The sequence below is a fragment of the Callorhinus ursinus genome, unplaced genomic scaffold, assembly GCF_003265705.2.
Source record: "Callorhinus ursinus isolate GAN/ISIS: 27379988/994484 unplaced genomic scaffold, GSC_fseal_2.0 scaffold90, whole genome shotgun sequence".
Taxonomy (NCBI): Eukaryota; Metazoa; Chordata; class Mammalia; order Carnivora; family Otariidae; genus Callorhinus; species Callorhinus ursinus.
Genome location: NW_027397152.1, coordinates 123,253 through 148,067, shown reverse-complemented (window position 1 = coordinate 148,067; position 24,815 = coordinate 123,253). Strand labels below are relative to the sequence as shown.

The 24,815-nt window shown below is 43.7% G+C and overlaps 2 protein-coding genes across 2 annotated transcripts; both read right to left on the bottom strand.

Moving 5' to 3' along the window:
• Positions 1–9,067: 9,067 nt before the first annotated feature.
• On the bottom strand, positions 9,068–9,370 carry LOC112813304 (late cornified envelope protein 1B-like). Its single transcript, XM_025858359.2, has one exon. The coding sequence runs from the start codon at positions 9,368–9,370 to the stop codon at positions 9,068–9,070; it is 303 nt and encodes a 100-aa protein (XP_025714144.2).
• A 13,386-nt stretch (positions 9,371–22,756) lies between these two features.
• On the bottom strand, positions 22,757–24,544 carry KPRP (keratinocyte proline rich protein). Its single transcript, XM_025858414.2, has one exon. It carries the CDS (start codon positions 24,542–24,544, stop codon positions 22,757–22,759), a length of 1,788 nt encoding a protein of 595 aa, XP_025714199.1.
• Positions 24,545–24,815: the final 271 nt, after the last annotated feature.

Below are 24,815 nucleotides of genomic sequence, written 5' to 3'. Positions count from 1 at the left end.
GCAACATATTTTAAGAAAAAAGAAAAAGAAGAAGATAACAGGAGAGGAAGAAAAGGGGAGTATGTCAGAGGGGGAGACGAACCATGAGAGATGATGGACTCTGAAAAACAAACTGAGGGTTCTAGAGGGGAGGGGGGTAGGGGGATGAGTTAGCCTGGTGATAGGTATTGAGGAGGGCACGTTCTGCATGGAGCACTGGGTGTTATGAACAAACAATGAATCATGGAACACTGCACCAAAAACTAATGATGTAATACATGGTGATTAACATAACAATAAAAAAATAAAAAAATAAGGATGTGTATTTTGCTGCTTTAGGATGAAATGTTCTGAATATATATGCTAAATCCATTTGGCCCAGTGTGTCATTTGAAGCCCTTGTTTCCTTGTTGATTTTCTGCTTAGATGATTTGTCCATTGCAGTAAATGGGGTGTTAAAGTCCCCTACTGTTATTGCATTATTATTAATGAATTCATTTATGTTTGTTATTAATTGTTTCATGTATGTGGGTGCTCCCAAGTTGGGGGCATAAATATTTACATTTGTTAGATCTTCTTGTTGTAGATCTAGACTCCTTTATTATGATATAGTGCCCTTCTTTATCTCTTGTTATAATCTTTGGCTTAAAATCTAGTCTGTCTGAAGCCATAAAATACTTAGAAATAAACTAACCAAAGAGGTAAAAGATCTATAGTCTGAAAACTATAAAACACTGATGAAAGAAATTTAAGATGACACAAAGAAATGGAAAAACATTCTACACTCATGGATTGTAAGAACAAACATTGTTAAAAATATTTATACTACCCAAAGCAATCTACACATTTAATGCAATCCCTATCAAAATATCACCAGCATTTTTCACAGAGCTAGAAAAACAATCCTAAAATTTGTATGGAACCACAAAATATCCTGAATAGTCAAAGCAATCCTGAAAAAACAAAGCGAAGCTGGAGGCATCACAATTCTGAACTGTAGTGACTAAAACAATATGGTACTGGCACAAAAGCAGACACATAAGGCAATCGAACAGAATAGAAAACCCACAAATGTACCCACAACTATATGGTCAACTAATCTTTGACAAAGCAAGAAGGAATATCCAATGGGGAAAAGACAATCTCCTCAACAAATGGTGCTGGGAAAGCTGGACAGCAACATGCAAAAGAATGAAATTGGCCCACTTTCTTACACCAGACACACAAGCACACACAGACACACACACACACACACACATATTCAAAATGGATGAAAGACCTAAAAGTGAGACAGGAAACCATTTAAATCCTAGAGGAGAACATAGGCAGTAATCTCTTTGACATCAGCCAAAGCAACTTCTTGCTAGACGCATGTCCTGGAGCAAAGGAAACAAAAACAAAAATGAACTATTGGGACTTCATCAAGTTAAAAAACATCTGTACAATGAAGGAAACAGTCAACAAAATTAAAAGACCAACCTTTGGAAAAGAGAAGATATTTGCAAATGACATATCATATATAGGGCTAGTATCAAAAATCTATAAAGGTCTTATAAAACTCAACACCCAAAAAACAAATAATCCAGTTAAAAAATGGGCAGAAGACATGAAGAGACATTTTTCCAAAGAAGACATACAGATGGCCAACAGACACATGAAAAGATGCTCAACATCACTCATCATGAAGGGAATACAATCAAAACTACAATAAGATATCACTTCACACCCATCAGAATGGCTAAAATTAACAACATAGGAAACAATAGGTGTTGGCAAGGATGTGGAGAAAAGGGAACACTCTTATACTGTTGATGGGAATGCAAACTAGTGCAGCCACTATGGAAAACAATATGCAGTTTCCTCAAAAAGTTAATAGCTCAGTGATGGCCATTAAGGAAGGCACGTATTACATGGAGCACTGGGTGTTATACACAAACAATAAATTATGGAACACTACATCAAAAACTAATGATGTACTGTGCGGTGACTAACATAACATAATAAAATTTAAAAATTAAAAAAAATTTTTTTTAAAAGTTAACAATAGAACTACTTTGGGGCACCTGAGTGACCCAGTCATTAAGAGTCTGCCTTCAGCTCAGGTCATGATCCCAGGGTCCTGGGATTGAGTCCTGTGTTGGGCTCCCTGCTCAGCGGGAAGCCTGCTTCTCCGTCCCCCACTCCCCCTGCTTGTGTTCCTGCTCTTCTTGTCTCCCTCTGTCAAATAAATAAATAAAATCTTAAAAAAAAAACAACAATAATAGAACTACCTTATGATCTAGGAATTACACTACCAGGTATTTACCAAAAGGACACAAAAATACTGATTCAAAGGTATACATGCACCCCTGTTTATAGCACCAAATTATGGAAAGAACCCAAATGTCCACTGACTGATGAATGGATAAAGATGTGTATATGTGCACACACACACACACACACACACACACACACAGGAATATTACTCAGCCATAACAAATGAATGAAATCTTGCCATTTGCAACAATGTGAATGGAGCTAGAGCATATTATGCTAAGTGAAATAAATCAGTCACAGAAAGACAAATACCATATGATTTCATTCATATGAGGAATTTAAGAAACAAAACAAATGAACATAGTTGGGAAAAAAGAGAGGCAAACCATAAAACAGACTCTTAACTATAAAGAACAAGCTGAAGGTTGCCAGATGGGTGGTGGGTAGGATGGGTTAAATGGGTGATGGGGATTAAGGAGGGCATTTGTTGTGATGAGCACTGGGCTGAGGGTTGTATGTAAGTGATGAATCACTAAATTCTACTCCTGAAACTAATATTGCACTATATGATAAAAAACTGGAATTTAAATAAAAACTTGATGAAGTCCCAGTCGTTCATTTTTGCCCTTGCTTCCATTGCCTTTGGCGATGTTTCTAGGGAGAAGTGGCTGCAGCTGAGGTCAAAGAGGTTGCTGCCTGTGTTCTCCTTTAGGATTTTGATGGACTCCTGTCTCACACTGAGGTCTTTCAACCATTTTGAGTCTATTTTTGTGTGTGGTGTAAGGAAATGGTCCAGTTTCATTCTTCTGCAAGTGGCTGTCCAATTTTCCCAACACTATTTTTTGAAGACACTTTTTTCCATTGGACATTCTTTCCTGCTTTGTTGAAGATTAGTTGACCATAGAGTTGAGGGTCCATTTCTGGGCTCTCTATTCTGTTCCATTGATCTATGTGTCTGTTTTTTATAAAAAGCTTTTGCACAGCAAAAGAAACAGTCAACAAAACCAAAGACAACCAACAGAATGGGTTGCTGGCTGGCTCCTTGGGCTTAATGACTCTCAGTAAAAATTTAGTAGAGTACTCTTTGGGTACTGATCCCTTTCCTCCCAAAGATGGTCTTTGTTTTTCTTTGGGTCTTTTATGTCGTTTGTCATAAAAAGGAATTATCATAGGGCAGAACACAGGTGTAAGTCCTATAAACCTGCTGTTCAAGCCAGTCCCACAGATTGATGAGTTCACGGTTCTCATCAGACCAGTGTCTGTTTGGACAAATTTTGCTGTGGGTTAATGTGCACATGAGGCAAAGGCAGTTGTTAAGAAACACCTTGGAAGTCAAAACTACAAAATTGGTGGGCAAGGGTCTAGCACTTAAAAGCTGTTAGAGCGCTCACCACCTAACCCAAAATCTCCTATGTCAGGATAAGTTGATCAAGGTTAAATTGACACTAGGTCATCTGCCAAGACAAACTTCTGTGCATCAAGGTACACAGTAAAAAAAAACACAAAATCCCCAACTCTGTGATGCATCCCTCCTAGGTATTACCATGGCTCTAAGACACCCAAGGCTTGGCCAAAGCTATTAGTGTGCATATAAGAAAAATCAGATGAGGTTTTCCCTTTCATCTTATTCTATGTCCTAAGATGTTGGCTTTGTGACCAGTGAGAATATTCTCCCTGGTCTCTGCCATCTGGAGGGTGCACTTACCACTTACAGGGGTGCACCCCAGTGACCAGTGGAATAGACTGGGGATCCAAGGCATGCAGTTACAAGGAGCTGTTGTCCATGGAAGCTCTCGAGGTTTGTCATAAGGGGTCCCAGCCCATAAGGTGTCTTTGTCGTCCCAACCTTCATTGCTTGTTAGTGCAGGAAAAATCCCATTCCAATTCCAATAGCACTGAGGTAACAGTGTATCATAGATCAGCAGATCTGTGACTGGAAGTGTCTCTCATTTGTGGGATACCAGAGACACTGGAGACACCACATCATTCTTACCATCTGTGTAATGGAGGTCTTTGCATTCTTTGACTATTCTTGGAGTAAACTTCGGGTCATAGGGCCTACTCATCTGTTCCCTCTTAGGACACTTCTTGCATCCATGGCAAAGATTTATACTCAGCCTGGAAAGTTGTCTCTGGGTCTTTCCATAGAGAGGCTTATTGGATTGAGTTGCTATTGGAATAAATATACTAATGCTGATCCCACTTTTTAGTGGCCAGATGGTGGATCTTTCGAATTGGAAAAACTTCTATATTTGAAAAAATTTTAGAGACTTCTCATTCTAAGCAATACCTTATTGGTTTTTATGGGAAGATCAATTTGGAAATCCCTTGGATTCTTAACTTCTGCAGGGACTCTCATTGCTAATGGGCATGTAATTGCTGTCCTGTCACAAGTTGTTCCCCTCCCTTCTAAAATTGCCAATGCTCACTGATCAGACCATATACAGAGGAAACTGATGGTACATCTTTAGGAAATGGTAGAGCTGACAGCTGCCCAAAACACAGCTCCAGATGGACCTCCTTATCCTCTCTCCACCCAGTTTCTAACCCAACCTATATCCCTGACTGATATTAATCATCAGACAAATGCCTCAAATCTGAAAAGGACGCTTGGACACAAAAGGGTGCAAAGCAATTATCAGATGGATCATATATTGGGCCAAACTGGATTCCTACATCCCCTTTTCTTTTAACCTTTTGGCTTGCACTTATCTCCCACAAATGGGACATATGTGCAAATGGGGGATAATTAAAGAAGTAAGACAATTGGCTTTGCCCTGACACCCACAAAATTTATGACCAAATCATTTCCCAGTGCAATACTTATAAATCTCACCAAATCTCTGGAAGAAATCAATATACACCATAAAGACCTCCTGAGCCCACACTGCCCTTTGCAGACTTCAAATGGATTTTATAGACTTGCCCCCAACCTTGGCTGTTCCCACTGGTTGATCATTGTGAATGTCTACCGGATGGACTGAATGCTCTCTGACTGGACATGCTGATACCACAACAGTGGTAAAAAAAATTAATATCTGAGATTATTCCTTATTTTGGCAGTCCTTTCGTAATTGAGTTAGACCAAGGAACTCACTTTACAGCAGAGATAAACCACCTGCTTGCAAAAACTCTGGAGTACTCATTAAAATCCTCAATCATCAAGGCAAGTGGACTGTAAAAAATCTTTACATAAAAAGGAACTTAGGGGAGCACCTGGGTGGCTCAGTTGGTTAAGCGACTGCCTTCAGCTCAGATCATGATCTCAGGGTCCTGGGATCGAGCCCCGTATTGGGTTCCCTGCTCAGCGGGAAGCCTGCTTCTCCCTTTCCCACTCCCCCTGCTTGTGTTCCCTCTCTCGCTGTCTCTCTCTCTGTCAAATAAAAAAAAAAAAAAGGAACTTAGGATGGATTTGTCAAGAAACTGGACTTAAATGGCCAAAAGCATTGCCCTTGGCCCTTATTAATAATACTCCAAATAGGAGGCATGGATTGACACCTTTTGAAATAGTGTTTGGTTGTCCAATGCCTACTGGCACCTCTAAACTTTTCACTTGGGCATTAAGTGAGCAATGTGATGCTATGACTAACTATATACAAGGACTAACAAGTATACATGAAGCGTATCATCAACAGGTAAATGAAGCATGGCCCTCATCAACTTATGGGCCCTTTCAACCAGGGACAGGGTCTACATCCAGGTCTTTAGAAGAAAACACTGGCTGGCACCTTGCTGGGAAGGGTTCTATTAGGTGCTGCTGATGACCTACACTGCCACCAGAATAAAAGAGAAATCCTCTGGATTCATGAGAACCATACCAAAATAGACCCAGATCAACACTGCAAGACAACTGGGAGACCACCCCCTACAGGTGACCTGAAAATAAGGATTTCCAGGCTCAAGTCCCAGGTCCCAGAAGCAACGGTGCCATGATGTAGACAGCTTTTGCCAAAATCATGATCAAAAAACTTCTCTTTTCCCTACTCCCCTTTTTTAAAACTCATGTATATATATATATTCCTATATATAAATTTATATATAATATATACGATATGTTAATTATTATATAATGTAAATTTATATATAATATAAATTATTTATACAAGCATATTATAATATATTATATAAAATACTAACTAAATACTATATATATACTTTTTAATACTTTTTCCCCATTTATAGATTATTTGTTGGAAGGCTAACTGGAGAGTGCTTTTCTATCCTACTTCCTCTCTTGAAGTCTCCACTATGGATTCCTTTCCAACCTGTGTCTTGCTCTTACTAACCCTCTCTTTTTCAATAGGTCAGGCACAGACCAAACACTTCCTTATGCCAGTTTACCTGGCCACACATATAAATCAGTCTGACTATTGGCTATGTGAACATCTAGATAATGCAAAAGAACCTGAAATGGTCTTCATTCCTGCAGATGTGAACACCTGGTTGTCTGAACGTGGTAGATGGATAGATTGCAAGGTGTGGTATCTATAGCCAGAGGAACATCACTCCCTCTGCCTTTTTACCTGGTGAACTACTTGGGCTCCAGAAAATCTCTACAGAAGCTCAAAGACTATCAAGAAACTTCTCTTTTCCCTACCACCCCTCCTAAAAAATTTCTGAAAAGTTTTTCTGAAAAAATAAAACTGAAAAATTTCCCTTTTGCATTGAAAACAGATGTCTGTTTCAATGGACTGGGACTGGACTTCTTCTGAGAGATACACCAAAACTTTATAGCTACCTAATCCTGTGGTTTGATACTAAAAATATCATCTTTAAACTTAGCAAGGAGATTAAAAATAACTCTAGCATAGACATTTGCCAAATCACCAGATGTTTTACAGATCAACGTACAACATGAGGTATCTTAGCTACCCGCCTCGTTAGACCACCGAATTCCACAAACTGTATTTGGGTCAATCAAAATTCTGGACTTACTTGGCTAGGTGACAAAACTAAGCTTTATCACTGCCAGAACCAAACTACGGGCCTCCTACATCAGCTACTCTCATATACTGACAGGACCACATGAAAAATGGAGATGTATGAATGTATGAATGTTAACATTATCAAAGGTCATGGAACACTCCACACTTGAAAGTTCCAAACTAACCCTGTCTATAAACTACACTGGTCTTATTTTATGCGGCAACAAGGTCTACAAAATATTCCCACCTACTTGGTCAGGACGATGCAGACTTAGATACCTGGCTCCATTTGTTACTAAGTACTTCACCCTAAATGCCAGCCAATTACAAACTTGGGCTTCTTTGTCCATAAAATTGTGCTACATAAACGTGCCCATCAAGAAATTGTAGAAAATCCACTGTCATATCAATTCCAAGTTCTTTCAGTGTTAAGTCTCTTATTCCCAAATTTTGGGGATTATAAATTAGAAAAAGCAAACCTAAATCTCTCTGTGGTGATGGGACAAGAATTCAATACCACTATGCAAACTTTGAAAATACTCCAATCAGAAGTTAAAAGTTTAGCCTCTGTGGTACTCCAAAATCATCATGCTCCAGATCCACTGAGTGCCTCTGCAATCACTGGTGAAAAGTTTTGCTTCTATGTAAACCAAATGGGCCAAATAATATCTAACGTGAATCAGTTAAAAGAAAGAATTAGATAAATTTTCATTAGATAAATGAAGCACAGACTTTCTATTGGACCAATCTATTTCCGGGTTTAGGGAATTTGGTTTAATGGGATGTGGGGAATTGTGCTCCATTTGTTCTTTTCTGTTTATTCATCCTCATTCTAGCCTGTGGCCTTTCTGTTCTTTGCAGATTTCTTAATCTTTGCAGATTGGTTTCTTCCTCCTCAGTCACCAGCTCAGCTTTAATATGAGAAACTTTCAGAGAAACATCCAGAGGATGGAACTGTAGGGGCCCAGGGTAGGCTACCCCCAAATATACCACAATGGTAGATCGATTACTTCAAATTAAAGCTACTTAAATAACAGCCTGCGCTAGAAGGACACTCAGACTCTCCTCCATTCCCCTGAAAGCAGGAAATACTTCTCCATGTGAAAAGTACCCCCCCCCCTAGCAGGAGGTAAAGAGACACCCTTATCACCAGAGGTGGGAAATTTAGAGCAGAGAAGTCTGTCTAAACAACTCTTGTTACTTTTTACTAATTTTACTAATTTACCACCCCTGCCCAAACTTTGCTTAGAATCCCTTACTAATTGAAGCTCCTAAGGTTGTTTTCTTTGTCTTGTTAATGCCTGTCTAAAATGAGTAAAATTTGCCTGTCTTGGTCACTTCTTTGGGCCTCGGTGTCATTCCTGGGCCTCCGTGCACACGTAATAAAACTTTGACTTTTTCTACTGTTAATCTGTCTCATGTTGATTTAATTCTTAGTCTGGCTGGAAGAATTTCTACTCTTGAAGAGTAGAAAAGAATTTTTCCAGCCTGTCAAAAACAAGCAGTGCTACATCAGGGCCCAGATGACAAGGGGAGACTGAGCTGAGATCGGACATGCTCATCTTTCCCAGTACATTTACAAGCAAGGGAAAAGCAGGCTAGAACAAGATGGTGAGGAGATTATTTTATTGTTTTGCTTCAGGTAGGGGACTGCCAAGGAAATTATCTGTGGAATGGCATAGGAATTACTATCTGGGGTTCCCAGGGCAGGCCGCAAACATGGGATCAGAGTTCAGAAAATGAGTTTTTAAGAGAGGACACAGATATCCGGATTTCAGGTAAGAAGTATCCTCAAGAACAGAGTTTGAAGTCTTCACTAAAATGTCTCAGCAGCACAGGTAGAGCAACGGAAGATGACCTTGCCCCTTTCTGCCTCTATTTCGGTGCTCCTTGGCTCAGGGTCCACTTCAGCAGCAGCCTCCAGACAACTGACCGCTGCCTGCTCCACAGCAGCTGGAGCCCCCCGAGGGCTGGCTGCAGCAGCCAGAGCTCTGGTGTCTGTGACGATGGGACCTGTGTCGCCTGTGGTGGCTCAGGCAGCAGCCGCCGTCCCCAGAGCTGCAGCAGCCGCCGCCCCCAGAGCTGGAGCCACAGCAGCCCCCAGAGCTGCTGTTGCAGCAGGAAGAGACTGGGGGGCACTTGGGGGGGCATTTGGGGGCGGGGCACTTGGGAGGGGGCTGGCACTGCTGCTGGTTCTGCTGGCAGGACATCTCAGCTGGTGGGGTCAGGATCTGAGGGAGAGTCACACAGCGAGTCAGACCCAGGACCCAGAGCCCTGCTGCCCCTTCCTGTTCTTAGCATCACTTCTAGTGCCCTTATTGTGAAAGTCTTGAGATCAGACATAGAAAATCATCTCTGACAATTTTATCACTCTTACTGGTGTACCATGTGCCTTGTTTCACAGAGTCACTTTCAATTCCATTTGGAATGTTGTCAACAGTATCATGCCCAAATATGTAGAGAAAATTAATGCTTATTAACATTTCCTTAGCGTCAGAGAAAACACCAGGAAATAAATTTGCTCCAGGCAAGCTTTCATTTTCTCACATCACCAAGAATCTTGCAGACATCTAGTGTAGGGACCATTTTAGCACTGAAAGTCTCTTAAAGGAAAAGGCAAAAGTATTCTCTCTTGGAAAGATTTCTGATATGTTTTGGTTTTGCAGAATATAGAAAATCATAACTGCAAAGGCCTTGGAGTCACTTTGTCCAAACCAATTCAACTTATAAATGAAGAAATTGAAAGGAAAAAAGGCAAATTCACTGGCCCAGGGCTAGTCACTAGCTTGTCTCAGTTCTGTTTCCAGACTCCCTGACTCCTAACCCAGGGCTCTAATCCACATAGTCCTTCTCCTAAGGACTGCTTCCCAGGCAAACCCCAGGGTTTCTCAGCTCCAGTGTGCCCCCAGTTCCCACTATGGACCTTCTTGTTGGAGTCTAAACAGATCCGCAGGTGTCTCTGATTCTCTCTTCTGTTAAGTACCAACATCCTCAACACACTGTCTCTGCAACTGGGTCTGGCTATATTTCCAAAACTATATTCCCACTATGCAACCACTCCAGCATAATCTAGCCATCAATGTTTCCATTCACTAAAACAAGAGAAACATACCCAGCAACTTCGAACAATCTGCTGTTTCCAAAACTCTAGTATGTAGCACACAAATCTCTTCCTAGTTGCTCTGGGTCTTTCTCACCCATCCCACCCTGGCCCTCCTGATTCAGATTTTCTTGGTCCTCATTCTTCCAACCATAGCCCAAGGCCTTGCCTACCCCCTGCCCTGGTTTGAGCTCCCTCTGTGGAAGTCTCTGTTCTCAGTCCCAGGGGACACTTACTGGTGCACAGGCAGCACTGGATCCGTCAACACCTCAGGAGAGGAGTGCTTGGAAGGGCTCTGGCCCCAAGGCCCTTTATCCTGGCCTTGGGCTCTGCCCCCAGCCTGTGAGACAGGGCCCCAGTATGACATGACCCACCTCCTGCCACCCATATGGTCCTGTGACAGGTAATGACTGGCAGCTCCTCCCTGCCTCCTTCTAGAGACCTCAAGGCATCTCTTCCCAGCTAGGAAAGTACCTGCTTATAATGCGGACTGTGGTGGGTCAAAATGAACATCCCCATTCCTGGAGTCATCTGTTGTATTTTTTTCTATGGAAGGCACCTTTTTTTCTATGGAAGGCCTTCTAGTCACATTTATGGACCTGGTCACATAGTCCCTCCTTTCTTTCTACCCTAGATAGCAATTTTTCACCTGGACCTTTGGGTTTTTTTTTTTTAAGTTTTTATTTAAATTTCAGTTAATATACAGTGTCATAATTGGTTTCAGGTGTACAATATGGTGATTCAATACTTCCATATATCACTCAATACTCATCACAAGTGCCCTCCTTAATCCCCATCACCTATTTTACCCTTCCCTCCTCCCACCTCCCCTCCGGTAACCATTAGTTTGTTCTCTATAGTTAAGAGTCTGTTTCTTGCTTTCTCTCTCTCTCTCTGTCTCCCTCTCTTCCTCTCTCTTATTTTTTCCCTTTGCTTGTTTGTTTTGTTTCTTAAATTCCACAGATGAGTGAAATCATATGGTTTCATCTAAACCTTTGAATCTACATGGCTTGGGTGAAAATCTACATGTCTAAGTTGTGAGGGGTGGTGTGTATAGCATAGTGGTTGAGAAAATAGGCTTTAGGACCTCACCAAAGTATTCAACTTCTTTGAACCTCACAATACAGATCTTTTAAATGTAGATAATGATAGAAAAGTCTTTTTTGCATGATCTACATATTGGTTAAGATGGCAAAGGGGAAGTAGGCAAGATAAGTATGTGGTACTTGGTGACACTCAGGAAATAGATGGATAGATAGACAAAAAAAAAGAGAGAAATAGATGTAAACATGGATTTTTAATGGACGGGGGAATTTTTTAGGCCATCAACACCTTTAGTAGCTACATCTTGTTCAAACTAAATGCCATTTTTTCCTCCCATATATCTCAGTGAGTTTGGTTTGATGAATGTAGATCAGGAAAGGGGTACTAAAGGTGAGCATATTGCCCATAATGCCTGAAAATTATAGCCTGAAAAGAATTCACAGTTTCCCAGGGGCAAATTGAAGGGAGGAGGTAAAATAAAAATGGAAAGGGTGAAGAGAAGGGAGCAGCCCAAGAGGTGACCTGATAACACTACTTGAAGTGGCGCTGGTCTACCTGGCATACCTAAGAACAGATGCACTCAATATTCAAGTTAAAATTGTTTACATTGTTGCAATATGAATCACCTGTGTTTCCATGCTCTAACCAACTGGAAATTCTAAAAATGAAAAACAGTCTCTGAAAAACTAAATGTGTTCAAAATTAAATACAATGTCAAAAATTTATTGGATGGTCTTAGCAGGTTGTAAACAGCAGAAGAATAGATTGGTAAATTTCAACTTGAAGAATTGAATTGAAAAGAAGGGAAAAATACAAAACAATGAACAGATGAATGGTAATCTGTTGAATTATAGCAAATAGTCCAACACTCACATATTTAGAGTTTCTGAAAGAGAATAAAGAGAGTGGGGGATATATTTTTAAATACTGATCAATTTTCCAAATTTCACATAAACTATCAAGATGAAGGCAGGCCAGGTCTGAGGACCCAGAGGGGTCCCACATGACCAGCTGAGAGGATCCCTGGCTACACACAAGATAGAAATCAAATGTGAGGCAGGAGGAAGGGAAAGCAGAGTTTTTTGAAGGCATAGAGAGAGTGCAGATACAGAGGGTCTAGGAGACTCAGAAAGGAGAAAGAGTCTCATCTTTGTTCAGGGTCTGGTATACATGTCCTGTCAGGTATCTAGGAACTGACTGGAACAAAGGTGAGAGCCCAGCTGTTATTCCTTGGAGCCACGGGGTCTTGGCATCAAGATGTCTAGTACTAGTGGTCTAGAATATTCATATGATGGCTTTATCCAGTCATCCTCACCTGGTCCTTCCTTAGATGTTATCTGTTCTAAATAAATCATTAACTCCTTGCGCCTTAGGAGGAGGACATATACATTCTGAAGCATGTACAAAGTGAGGTGGTGATGCAGGTCCTAGCAAGAATAGAAGCAGGAAAAGGAGCAAAAAGCAGAATTTTATGGAGCCCTTCAGTTTCCCTATCTCAATAGGACAAAAAACTAATACATCCCAAGCAGGATAAATAAAAAGAAAGCCAATAAGTAGTACAACATGTCCAGAAAAAGGATACAACTTAGTCTTGGAAAAGATGTGAGTGAGGGGAATTCTAAGGAAGGGTGTCTGGGAAAGATTTGTCAAAGAGGCTTTGACCCATGGAGGCTGGGGGTTGGGGGTCGAAGGACATTCCAGGGAGAAGCAGCAGTGTGAGAATAGATACAGGCAACAGGATGCAGGTGGTCTTTTGTGAGTGATCCAGCCTGACTGGATCACTCCAGGGCACATATGCTGGAGCCGGGAGAGAGAGTGAGGACAGGGGAAGACTAAAGAGAAGTAAATGGAAGGCTGGGTGGTAGGGAGACCTTTGCCAGGGTCAGTCACTTGGGTTTTATTGAATGTTTACCAGAAATCCATGGAAGGTCTTAGTTTAATTTTATTATTGCAAGATGTATGGTTGTCATTTTAGCAGGTAAGGATAATCACATTAGCACTGGGTCCCAATACGGAAGGGGACTGTGTAGGAGACCCTGGGACAGAGGACAACAGCAGCAAGGATCGAGATGAGAAAATACCACTGCCACAATCCCCTAAATGTTACTGCAGATTCACGATCCTTTATTCCATCCAAAGGTCTCTGAAAACTGAGTTTCTTGTCCAATTGTTGATGACACCCATTTGGTGGCAAAAAACTGACCTGAACTGACAGTGAGATGGCTTCACCTTACTGTGAATATTCATGTGTTTTGTTGCAGAGGTATTAATGGCCTTCTCAAAGGGGCAGGAGTCCTGAAGCCATGGGTTTGGGGGATCTGAACAACACACTGTGCCTACCCAAGATGTGGTAGACTCCTTGGTTTGACTTGCATGGTGATGGGATTGTGTATGACTAAGTCTGAAGTATGCCTGTAGTGTTACTAATAAATTCTGCTCACTGCACTACTCCTCTTAAAAAATAGTTCTGAACCTCATCTGGTACCGAGGGTTTCAGATAAGAGATTATGGTCTACAGTATTTACATTCTTTGGTCACTAGAGGAATACAGAAATCTAACATTTTCCAAGAGTATCAACTTATGGCTAATAATCACTCCTTTAACTAAGGAAGCCTTGCTGTGCCAGTTTGTCCAAATTCTGAGTTGAGCAAGGCTCAGGTTCTCTCCATTTTTAACTGACCGCTCAAGATTTTCCCAACTCAATCACACCGTCAACCTCAATTCATAATGCATTCTTATACGGTATTTTTTTTTTTTTTTACTTATTTTCAACTATTGTATTGTATTCGGTGAGGAATCCAGGAAAACAGAAATGTGGGCATGCTTACTGAACACTTTCCTAGGGCCTTTGTACATTTTTCTCTCTTTTACCTATGAATCCTATTAACCAGCCATCAATAAAAATGTATTCTTTTGGGGGCGCCTGGGTGACTCAGTCGTTAAGTGCCTGCCTTCAGCTCAAGTCATGATCCCAGGGTCCTGGGATAGAGCCCTGCATCGGGCTCCATGCTCCATGGGAAGCCTGCTTCTCCCTCTCCCACTCCCCCTGCTTGTGTTCCCTCTCTCACTGTGCTCTGTCAAATAAATAAAATAAAATATTTTTTAAAAATTTTATTCTTTTTGTTTAAAACTGTCCTGTGTTCTTTTTTTTAATTAAGATTTTATTTATTTATTTATTTGACAGAGACACAGCGAGAGAGGGAACACAAGCAGGGGGAGTGGGAGAGGGAGAAGCAGTCTTCCCACCAAGCAGGGAGCCCGATGCGGGGCTTGGTCCCAGGACTCTGGGATCATGACCGGAGCCAAAGACGGTTGCCCAACCAGCTGAGCCACCCAGGCGCCCCCAAATGTCCTGTGTTCTGATTTTTCAAGACAATGTTAATTCTTGCTTACAATTTTTTTCAGATTGCCACTGGCACTCCTTAGCAGACCCAGCAAAAGAGTTAGAAAGGGAGTATTCTGAGCTATTGGATAAATTTGCCAAAAAATTATAATGACAGTCACAGCCAATCTACTCATAATCGCCCTAATAGCCAAGATAATCTACTCCTCTTCCATAATCAATACTCAGTTCCCTCGATGAAAAATAAGAAGCTTTTGTGGATCCTTGAAGCTGGAATCCTTTGCCTGTACTCCTGCCTTACATCCCTTTTTATTGTTAATGGATGGGAGTCTTTTGGGATGGAGGTGAGGGCAGGATAGCATTCTCTGTGGGATTGGGAATGTCTTAAGGGCAAGGCCAGATTTTCTTTCCTCTAATTCAATGGTTCTCATTAAAGGATGGTGGGTAGATTTTGCATACTCCTATTCCATGCCCCCAGAAGGAAGAATTTGACAATCTGCAGAGGCCTTTAGTCATCACAGCTGGTGGGGAGGGGGTTGTGTTTGATACTGTCATCTAGTGGGTAGAGGCCAGGGATGCTATTAATATCCTACAGTGTGCTCCCATGACAAAGAATTACCCAACCAAAATGTCACTAGTGCTGAGGGTGGGAAACCCTGCTTTGCTGCAGGAGGATTAAGACTATGCTCACTGGAAACACTTCCTGGATTTCTGACTGAACAAAACAAGCCTCTGAAGAATGTTGATGAGATGTTATGGAAAGAACTTATAATTTAAATGATTGCCCAATCCAGCCTTTTTATCCAGGCTGGGTCAAGTCAGAAGGCCTTTCAATGACTAAGGGCCCAATCTCGATTCAAGTCTTAAAAGTATTTCTGATTGATTGAGAGCCTCCCCTCCCTGGTACTTCCTCTCCTGCTGGCTAACCTAAGGAACCATGTCATTGGCAAACTGGCTGAATGGCATCAACACACTGATGACCATTTTTGATAGCAGCTCACGTCACTGTCCTTGAAGCCAACATTCACCTTGGTATCTGAGCAAACTATCCCCAAATCTCTTATTCCTTCTAGATTCAGCTTCCATCCTGAGCCACTTCCCACCACCCATCCCCCAACCCTCTTCTGTCTGCCCTCCCATGTCCCTTCACTCCTTCAATTCTGTCTCCTCCATGTCTCCCTTGACTTGCCCCAGCTGACCACATCCATTTCTGTTTGTGCTTCCCTTGTCTGCCTGTCTAGGCTTTCTTGGGCCTGGACTTGGCCTGCCTTTTTGGCCAACCTCCCTCATCAGATGAGCCAATCATCATCTCTTCCTTGTACTTCTCCCCTTAAGGGTGAACATTTCACTGCTAAAGGTAGATATATTTGTAGTGTTTTATAATATGCAAAGTGTATGTAACTTAAATAACCTATTTAATCCTGTGTGACACAGGGGTATATTACAGGGGTACATTTTTCTTTTAACCACATTTTATAAATGAAGGAACTACATGTCAGGGAAACTGCCAAAGCTAAGACCTCTCTGCTAGTAAGTGGTGGAGCTGGGATCCAGCTCATACTTCATGATGCCTTTCCTAAGCCCTTTCTATTCCTGCATGCTGGCTCACAGTTCCATACCACTCTGGGCCTGTTTCTCCCACACACCAGCTCAGTCCTCTTCCCCTTCTTATGCTGTCTGTGATGCCTGCCCAGAATATCTCCATTGCTGTATTTGTTCTTATTTCCAAAGCAGTTTGTATATTTTAATGTTACATATATATTTTTAAATATGTCCATTTTTTATCTGTTTTCCTCTGCTAGAATATCAGTTCCTTGAGAACAAGCATCTTTGTCTATTTCATTCATTAATATAACCCAAGCATCCAGAATACTGCCTGACACATAGTAAAAACTCAGGATTTGAATAAGTGTTTGTTGAATGCAGAAGTAACGGTGCATTCCATTTCCACACAGTTCTGATTATTAAATTATTCTCTTTATTTCTAGTCAGAGATTTCCATCCATTGGATTTAAGCTATTGAGTTTTACTTTTTCTGAAAGAGATCCTTTCAAATAATGGAAGAGAGAGAGCAACATGCTACTTCTTGGAAAATACATTAGGGGCATTTGGGTGGCTTAGTCGGTTAAGCATCTGACTCTTGATTTTGGCTCACGTCATGATCTCAGTGTTGTGAGATGGAGCCCCAGGTCAAGCCCCATGTCCAGCCCCATGCTGGGCATGGAACCTGCTTAAGATTCTCTCTCTCCCTCTCCCTCCACACCTTCCCTCCTCTTTCCCCCTCTCTAAAAAATAAAATAAAACATAACATTATTCTTCCTTCCACAGGAGGGGAAACCAAGTTTTGGAGCAAGATAAGCCTGGGCTTGGATTCTAGCATTATCAGGTCTTAGATGTGTGACCAGACAATCAGTAGATGTGTGTGTGTGTGTGTGTGTGTGAGAGAGAGAGAGAGAGAGAGAGAGAGAGAGAGAGAGATGCACTGTCTATAAATTGGAGTAAATAATAGCATCTTTTCAAGTTGTGAGTATGAGGAAGGATGTAGGTTTCTTGTCTCAGGTGATGGCTGACGCATAGTTGGCTGACATATCATCCTCCAGCCTTCCTCCCATTGGACACTGTGGACCAAGGAGAGCAACACTATATGACTAACTATGAAGAACAAGAGCTCAACACCATGTGCCACAGACAATCTCACATTTGCCCCATGCTAAGATTTTAATTAACCAAACTTTTCTCCATATGTGTGGCTCTGCATATATCTACTCATCTTCTACAAGTGCAGGAGACCTTAAACTTAACTCAGAATTTCACCTTTATCTTAATTACATTTTACCTTGTCAGATTAGGTCCATTATTCTAACCCATGTTGACAGACATGTTCTTCAATCCTCCCTCATAACTTGAAATCACTTGAAATTTTAGGTCAGTTTCCTCTCAAGTCTTACTCTAAAATATTGATAAGAAGTTCATTAGAGCAGGATGAAGATGGACATGTTTGGAACTAGGAATGATGGTCATGTAAGGAGGAAATATTCCTCCCTGCATTGTCTGTCATGATGTCAGTTTAATGACAATGGCCTACCTGTTATTGTCTCTTCCTGGAACTCTCTCCTCTTTCCTCCATTCATTAGATAACTCCCACCAATCTTTCACACCTCTGACTGTAAGCACCTCTTCTAGGCACTTGAGCTGCTTAAGTGCCCCTCCCACAGGTTTCCATGGTGCCCTCTGCCTCCCATGTTCAAGCTCTCATAAACTCTATTGTCTCTCAAATTCAAGGTGGGCAAGACACTGCCTTACTCACCATTGTATTTCTAGGACCAAGCACAATTCCTGGCAGATAGCTAGGTCTCAATAAATTTTTGTCAAGTGAACGGATATGTTAATATAAGTTGATAAATGGTTTTCTTCCTGACAGATATAATAGTCAAGAACAAAGAAAAGATGTTACCCTAGCTCAGGGTTCCTATGACAAGATGTGGTGAGGAACATCATGGGTGGGTTTGGCATAGCTTGGGTTATTTCTAGCCTTCCAGATACTTCTAGTTTAGTCTTCCAGGTCAGGAAGCTTCATCTTTTGGAGGAATGAGTTTGATGGTCCCTGGTGATGGGGAAGCCCATGGATCATCATGTATCACCCTCTCTTCCTAACTAGTTTCAAGCCACAGGCATGCGGATCCTCTGGACATCCAACCAGGCCAGAAATCAGGAGTATGCTATGGCCAGGGACCAAGTCTTGTTCACTACCTGGCTATTCTCCTATATATTGTGTACACTGTCTGTCTTCTGACTACTACTATCTACATATCTATTCCATTATAAAGAGCTGAGCTATTCCCTTATGCATTACAGTTCTATTTGCTTATTCATCCAGGACCATTCTAGTCTGTAGGACAAACTATGGATTGTAGAATTCCTCCCTCTTAATGGTTAGGTAATGCCTGAATAAAGGAGGGATATACCAAAACTAGGCCTATCTTCTCCCAGTAAAAATCTGTAACATATATCAGACAATCCATTTCCCTAAGCCATGCACAAGAGCCTAATTCTGGGTTTTGGGGGTGGCAGTGGTTAGAGATTTAACTGAGAGGGAAGAAGAGACTCTTTGGTCTTGAGGTGCTCCTAGACTGAGGAGTAGAAAATTTGACTCTCTCATAGGGTAATTACATAAAATTTTTCATAAAAAACAGTTAGTGGTCAGCCCCATTTTTGCCACCATGTCCACCTCCTTCTCGTGCTGTGGCCAGATGTGTGCAAGTTTCAATTCTCCTCGCAGATATTGAATAAACTCCCTCACACTCTGGTTATCACTACAGCAATGGTTTCTATCTCAGCTGATCAGAATAATTATCAGATGGAGGTCCCAGATTCTCTCTCTAGAGAATATTCACTTTAAATAGGTCTGGGGATGGATCTGGGGGTTCTGTGTCTTTAAGTGGGTTCCCAGGTCATTCCACCCTAGCCTAGTGCCTGTGACAAAGAGCAACCGTGGCTAACCCACTTGGTCTGGAAGGAACTTCTGAAAACATCTAGTGCAATTCCCTCATTCGACAGTGAGGATGCTAATCCCAGGGAGGAAGGCTTAGAAAGAGGGAAAGGATAGAGAACTATGCACAGATATAAGAAGGATTCCAGGGTGGGAGTCATGGTCTTTAGACCCAATCTCTCTTACATTCATTCAGACTAACTAGCCCCTCATCTCTGGAAGACAGGTCCTTGTATTGAATGCCAAGCCTAGGAGTCTGCTTGACCTCTGTTTCATACTGTTTGTGATGTGCCTGATGCACTGGCATTTCTGGGCAACAGTCTGTTCATCTGAAATGGAAACAACACCATGCAACCTGTGCACTGCTTCAGATTGTTAGTGTGATATTCAAAGAGAGATTCTCTCACAGGTCTTTGAGCACCTTTAGCAGGCTTTTATAAATAGTCTTTTTTACTATGGAATTCCAATTCCTGGCCCTTCAAGTTTTGTTCAAATGGTTGATATAGAAGGAAAAGGCAGAGCACTGGAAGGCAGGTCAAGCATGAAAGGGTGGAGGCTGGGGAGTGGAAGGGGTGATTGGAAGGGCTGTCAAAAGCCAAGGCTGAAGGGCCATAGGAGATCTTAACCCATGCTTCTGGGGTTGCAACCCATCACTGCATACATTTTAGAAGCCCCACACTTTACAGCATACAAACAGATACAGCAGACCCACACTCTTGGGCACCTCTTCCTTTAGAGCTGCCATATATAGGCTGTAGCTTTTCACAGGTGGCCTACCTAGAGGCTCAAACTTGAGCATGCTGTCAGAAGAGGTGAGAGGACCCAGTTCAGACTAGTGCCCCAGGAGAGAGAAGCACTGGGCTCTGAGCCTCTCTGACTACGGAGATGGCACTGAGGCTGGCTGGTGCACAGTCCTGGTCTATGAGGGAGCCCCAGGCCCAGCCTGACTCACCCAGAGACACTCTATTCTGCCATCATCCAATATCTTTCCATATCCAGGCCTACTTATCCTGGGGAGCCAGAGTCTATCTCCAGAGAATAGAGCAGGTCATGGGTCATTGCAACAAAGAGCCTGTGTGGTGACCTGTACCCTGAACCTGAGGGGGCTGGGGCTTCCTAGGAGTGAATGCCCTTCTCTCCCACCCAGGTCTGTGTTTCTTCCATGTTTTGAGGAGATGGACTGCTCTTCCCTCATCCTCCAGACAGGAGGGTCCTTGTTTAAGTGTATGTTTGAGAGAACATGGGGAGAGATCTAATGAGAGTCCCCCTCTGGGTATTTCAAGCCTCCCTCCACCCCCAGTCAGGGGCCTAGGTGATGGAAAAATAGCGGTGCCTCACAGGAGTCATTTGAGCCCTGCCAGGCCCCTGGGGGCTTGTGCCACGGAGCAGATAGACTCCTAGAGCAGCCTGGATTTGAAAAGAAGAGGCAAAGGTAAAACTGGTAAAAATAACCTGTCCAATAAAAGTAATTTGGAAAAATGACTGGGTTGATACAGGAAATATCTCTGGAAGAGGCAGGGACTATGACTGAGATGAAAGATGCCATGTGTAGTAGAAAAGAACGTAGGCTTGGAATTGAGTCTGGCTGTGTGGCTTTGGCCTGTGTGCTTAGGTTTCCAGCTCTGCAAAATGGTGAGAGAATAATGCCTGTGTGATGGGCTGTTCTGAAAATTAGAGAAGATATATATACAGAAAATCACACACATACATATACATATATTCATGTTCTCCATGTATAAGGTATTTTACTAAACCAGTAAGAACCAAACATTCTTGGGCATCAGAAACACCTGAATGGCTGGTTAAAACCCGGCTTCCCAGGCCTCACCCCCAGAGTCTCTGCTTCAGTAGGTCTGGGGTGATGCATTTGTATTTGTCACAAAGTCCTATGTGGTGCTGACGCTGCTGGTCCAGGTACCACCCTGAGAACCAGTGCTCTAGGCTGTAAGCTCTCTGAGAGCAAAGAAGAGTTATTTCTGTCCCTTTCACTAGTGCCTACCTCATAGGTAGGCAATGAATATCTGCCAGTAAAAAAAATAAATGAACGAATGGACTTCACATAAAGAAACTCAGTTTTCCTTTGCCAGGTGTCTCTTGGGTCTCCACCTCTGACACTGCAGGACCAGATCCCTGGGGCAAGGGAAAGACATCCTCAGAGCCAGGCCTTAGATCTGTGGTGCCCAACTGTGGAACTGAATCTGTGAGGCCAGGCCAGAGCCACCCCCTGCTGTCCTCTTAAGAGGACCCCCTTTATCTCTACAGACCCTGGTGGCCTCGGGGCACTGTCTCCATTTGGGGAAATGTTCTCCTCAAGAGCACTCATTCTACAGCACCCATCTCATAGGCAGTGAGTGGGGAGAAGAGGCACCCCTCTCTCTCCAGCCCCTCCAAGCCCCACCTTCATGCTGCCAAGACCACTCATGCCCAGTGGGATTCAGGAGCGTGGAGGAACACAAAGACAACCGTGGGTGCTCCCTTTTTTACAATGTCAAAAAAAAAAAAAAAAGAAAAGGACAAATAGTTTATTCTGAATAAAAGAAGAGTATATCCTGTGGAATATCACAGAGAATTTCCAGTTCTCCTCAAGCTCCCCTCTCTCTCCTGACATCCACAGCTGGGTGACCTGCCCAACCTAGACCTGAGACTTTTACCCCCAGATTGAGGAGCAAGAGTTATTCTTCTTGTTCCCTCATTCCTCCTGCCTTTTCATCCAGCTTCTCCCACCAGACGCCAGGAACACTGAGGGGAGACAGAAAACCCACCAGGAAGCTTACCCAGTTAAGGAAAGTTCAGACCACAGGTACAATACACTCAAGAAAAAAAAATTATAAAGAAGCTCATCCCAGAGAGTCAGGAAGGATAAAAAACAGACATTCTGCAGGACTCAGACTATGAGGGTATCATCTTTATTGTTACAGAGAAGGGCTTCTTCTCTCCCAGATTCTGGGGTTGCCTGTCAGGATAGATCATGGCTCAAGCTGCCAACCCACAAGATTTGCTGAGCAGCTGTTTGCCCCAGGAGAAGCAGGGGACTTTAGGGATATTCTCACTCCACTCAAATGGGAGTTTATAACCTTATTGGTCAGGAAAAACAAACACATCTTAAAAGTGAGATAATTCAAGAGACATTGCAAGGCAGTTGCCAAATGGCTGGTATGGACAATGCAATGGGTTCTAGGAAGTCAGTGTAGGCTCCTGTGGGTAAGAACAAACAAAAGACTCCAAGGAAAAGGTCTTGAAAGATGGGCTGGATTTCAGAGGCTGGGCATAAGAGAGAAGTGGTCTATGCAAGGAGGGTGGGGAGTGAGCAGAGGCTTGGAGACAGGGACACCTAAGGTATGTTCTAGAGAACACCCATATGTGCCCTGGTGGCCAGACTGGTTTGGCTAGAACTGAGGATGTGTACAGGGGAGGAACCAGATGTGAGGCTGGAGAGGTGCCTGAAACCCAGGTGTGGATCCTGAGATGACATGCGATGGAGTTTGGACATCACCTCTGCAGCAGGGAGACTGCGACTCTCTTTGGAGAGATGCACATAGAACGTTGGAAATTGAGGTTGCTAGAAAAGGAGGCGTGACATTTTCAGGGCAAGAGGCAAGGATGTCTCAAACATGCTTCCTTAAAAATAAGCCCCCTTTGTTCCAACAGAAGAACCTCCTTTCAGTCCAACACAGGTGCCTCCTTGGTCTCCACAATCACTGAAACCCTGTGGCTCTGGAATCCCATCACAAGGTCCAAAGCTGTCACCACTTCCTTGCCACTGGTTATAACCAGCTGGGCCACAGCTGGGGGCCTCGGTGTCCAGGCGGCACGGGGTGGACTCATGGCAGCCTAGGTCTCCCGGGCATGGGATTGGATTTGGTCCCGAGCGTGGGCTGCTGGGACAGCGCCCAGGCTCCACACAGGGCTCTGGGCTCGGGCAGGGTGCTGGAAGGGGAATTGGCTCTGGAAGTGAATAAGGTTCCGGGAGCTCACAGGGCTGTGGACATGGACGTGACTCGGGAAATTCACGCTGCACTGGTCTAGGATGTGGGACTGCGCGCGGGGCTGGACGTGGTTCTGAACACAGACAGGGTTCGGAACATTGCCGTGGTGGAGGACATGGGCGGGGCTCTGGCCTTGCACGTGGTTCTGGGCGTGGATATGGCAGTGGATATGGCCGTGGAGCAGGATGTGGACATGAACATGGGGCAGGAAGTGGGCATCGTTGCAGTGATCTCTCTGGACTTTGGTCCAGACGCCGTGGTGGACAGAAACTTGGGAGTGGACGTGACTCTACACGTGGTCTCAGCTCTGGGCAGGAGGCATCCCAGGAGGGTCGTGGGGCACAACTCTCAGAGCAGCGTCTGATGGGGGGAATCTGAACCGCACACTTTTGAGGGGGGACCTGCCTGGGGCAGCAGGGGGAGGAAATCTCTATCCGGCACTTGGGACCACATCTGCGAGAGCAGCCTGAAGTGGGACCCCGAGGACAGCCACTGCTATAGATGGGCTCAGAGCGGCGTGGTGGGGTGCAGTAGTTATAGGAACTCGAAGAACATGCTGATGGCAGCCAGCTGCTGTAGTAGGGTTCAGACCGTCGTGGAGGGGAACAGCTGCGGTAAGAAGGTTGCAGCTGGCGAGGAGGGAGGCATCTGCTGGTGCTCTGGGAGCGACGCTGGGCGGGGAAGCTCCCGTAAGAGCCTCGGGCCTGGCACTGAGGTGCACAAGTGCTAAATGAAGCCCGGGACTGACGCTGGGGGGCGCAGTTGCTGTAGTAAGTGCCGGATTGGAACTGTGGCGCGCAGTTGCTGTAGAAAGCTGGGGACTGACGCTGCAGGACATATCTGCCATGGGAGCCCTGATTCTGGCACGGGGTTGAGAATCTTCCCTGAGTCTGGGAAACTGGGGGACAAGCCATGTAAGTCTGGACAGGCTGAGGAGCTGGACGGGGTACAAAGGTCTGGACTGGGCATTCCACATAACAAGTTTCTGTATAACAAACTGGAGCACATTCTACATAGCAGGTCTGAACAGGGCATGGAGCTTCACATTGCACACAGGACACCTCAGGCTGGCATGGGGCCTGGCATTGAACACTGGAAATCTGAGACTGGCATGGAGCCTGGAACTTCACCTGGGTGGTCTTAGACTGGCTTGAAGCCTGGCACTTTGCTTGGGTGGTCTTAGACTGGCATGGAGCCTGGCACTTCACCTGCATAGTCTGGGACTGGCATGGAGCCTGGCATTTTACCTGGGAAACTTGAACTGGGCATGATGTGGGATACTCCACAATTTGCATCTCACAAGGGGCTTGGACCACCACCTGGCTCTTGGCACTGGGGAACTGGGAGGGGTAGAAGGAGGGACCCTTCACACAGCACTGGGGGAGTGGCAGGCAACACTGAATCTGCTGCTGGTCACACATGGTTCTGATGCAGGCAGGTGAGTGAGACCTGACGGTAGAAAATTCAGTGTCAGGAGGGTGAGTTGTTGGGAAGAAGGGGAAGACACCCTGCTTCTCCCCTGTACTTTCATCCCCAACTCTCAACCTTTACCCTAGAACACTTACTGAGTTAGATGGACCCAATATTAGTCACCACTGTCTATGAGACCTGTCTTGGATCTGCCAAAGGACCTAACTGAAGTCCTGATCTGAGGGAACTTCAAAGGCACAGCCAAGGGTGCAGGCATCCAGG

What these genes read in the sequence shown, in the direction of transcription:
- LOC112813304 (XM_025858359.2), bottom strand. Translation starts at nt 9,370, where the DNA reads ATGTCCTGCCAGCAGAACCAGCAGCAGTGCCAGCCCCCTCCCAAGTGC.
- KPRP (XM_025858414.2), bottom strand. Translation starts at nt 24,544, where the DNA reads ATGTGTGACCAGCAGCAGATTCAGTGTTGCCTGCCACTCCCCCAGTGC.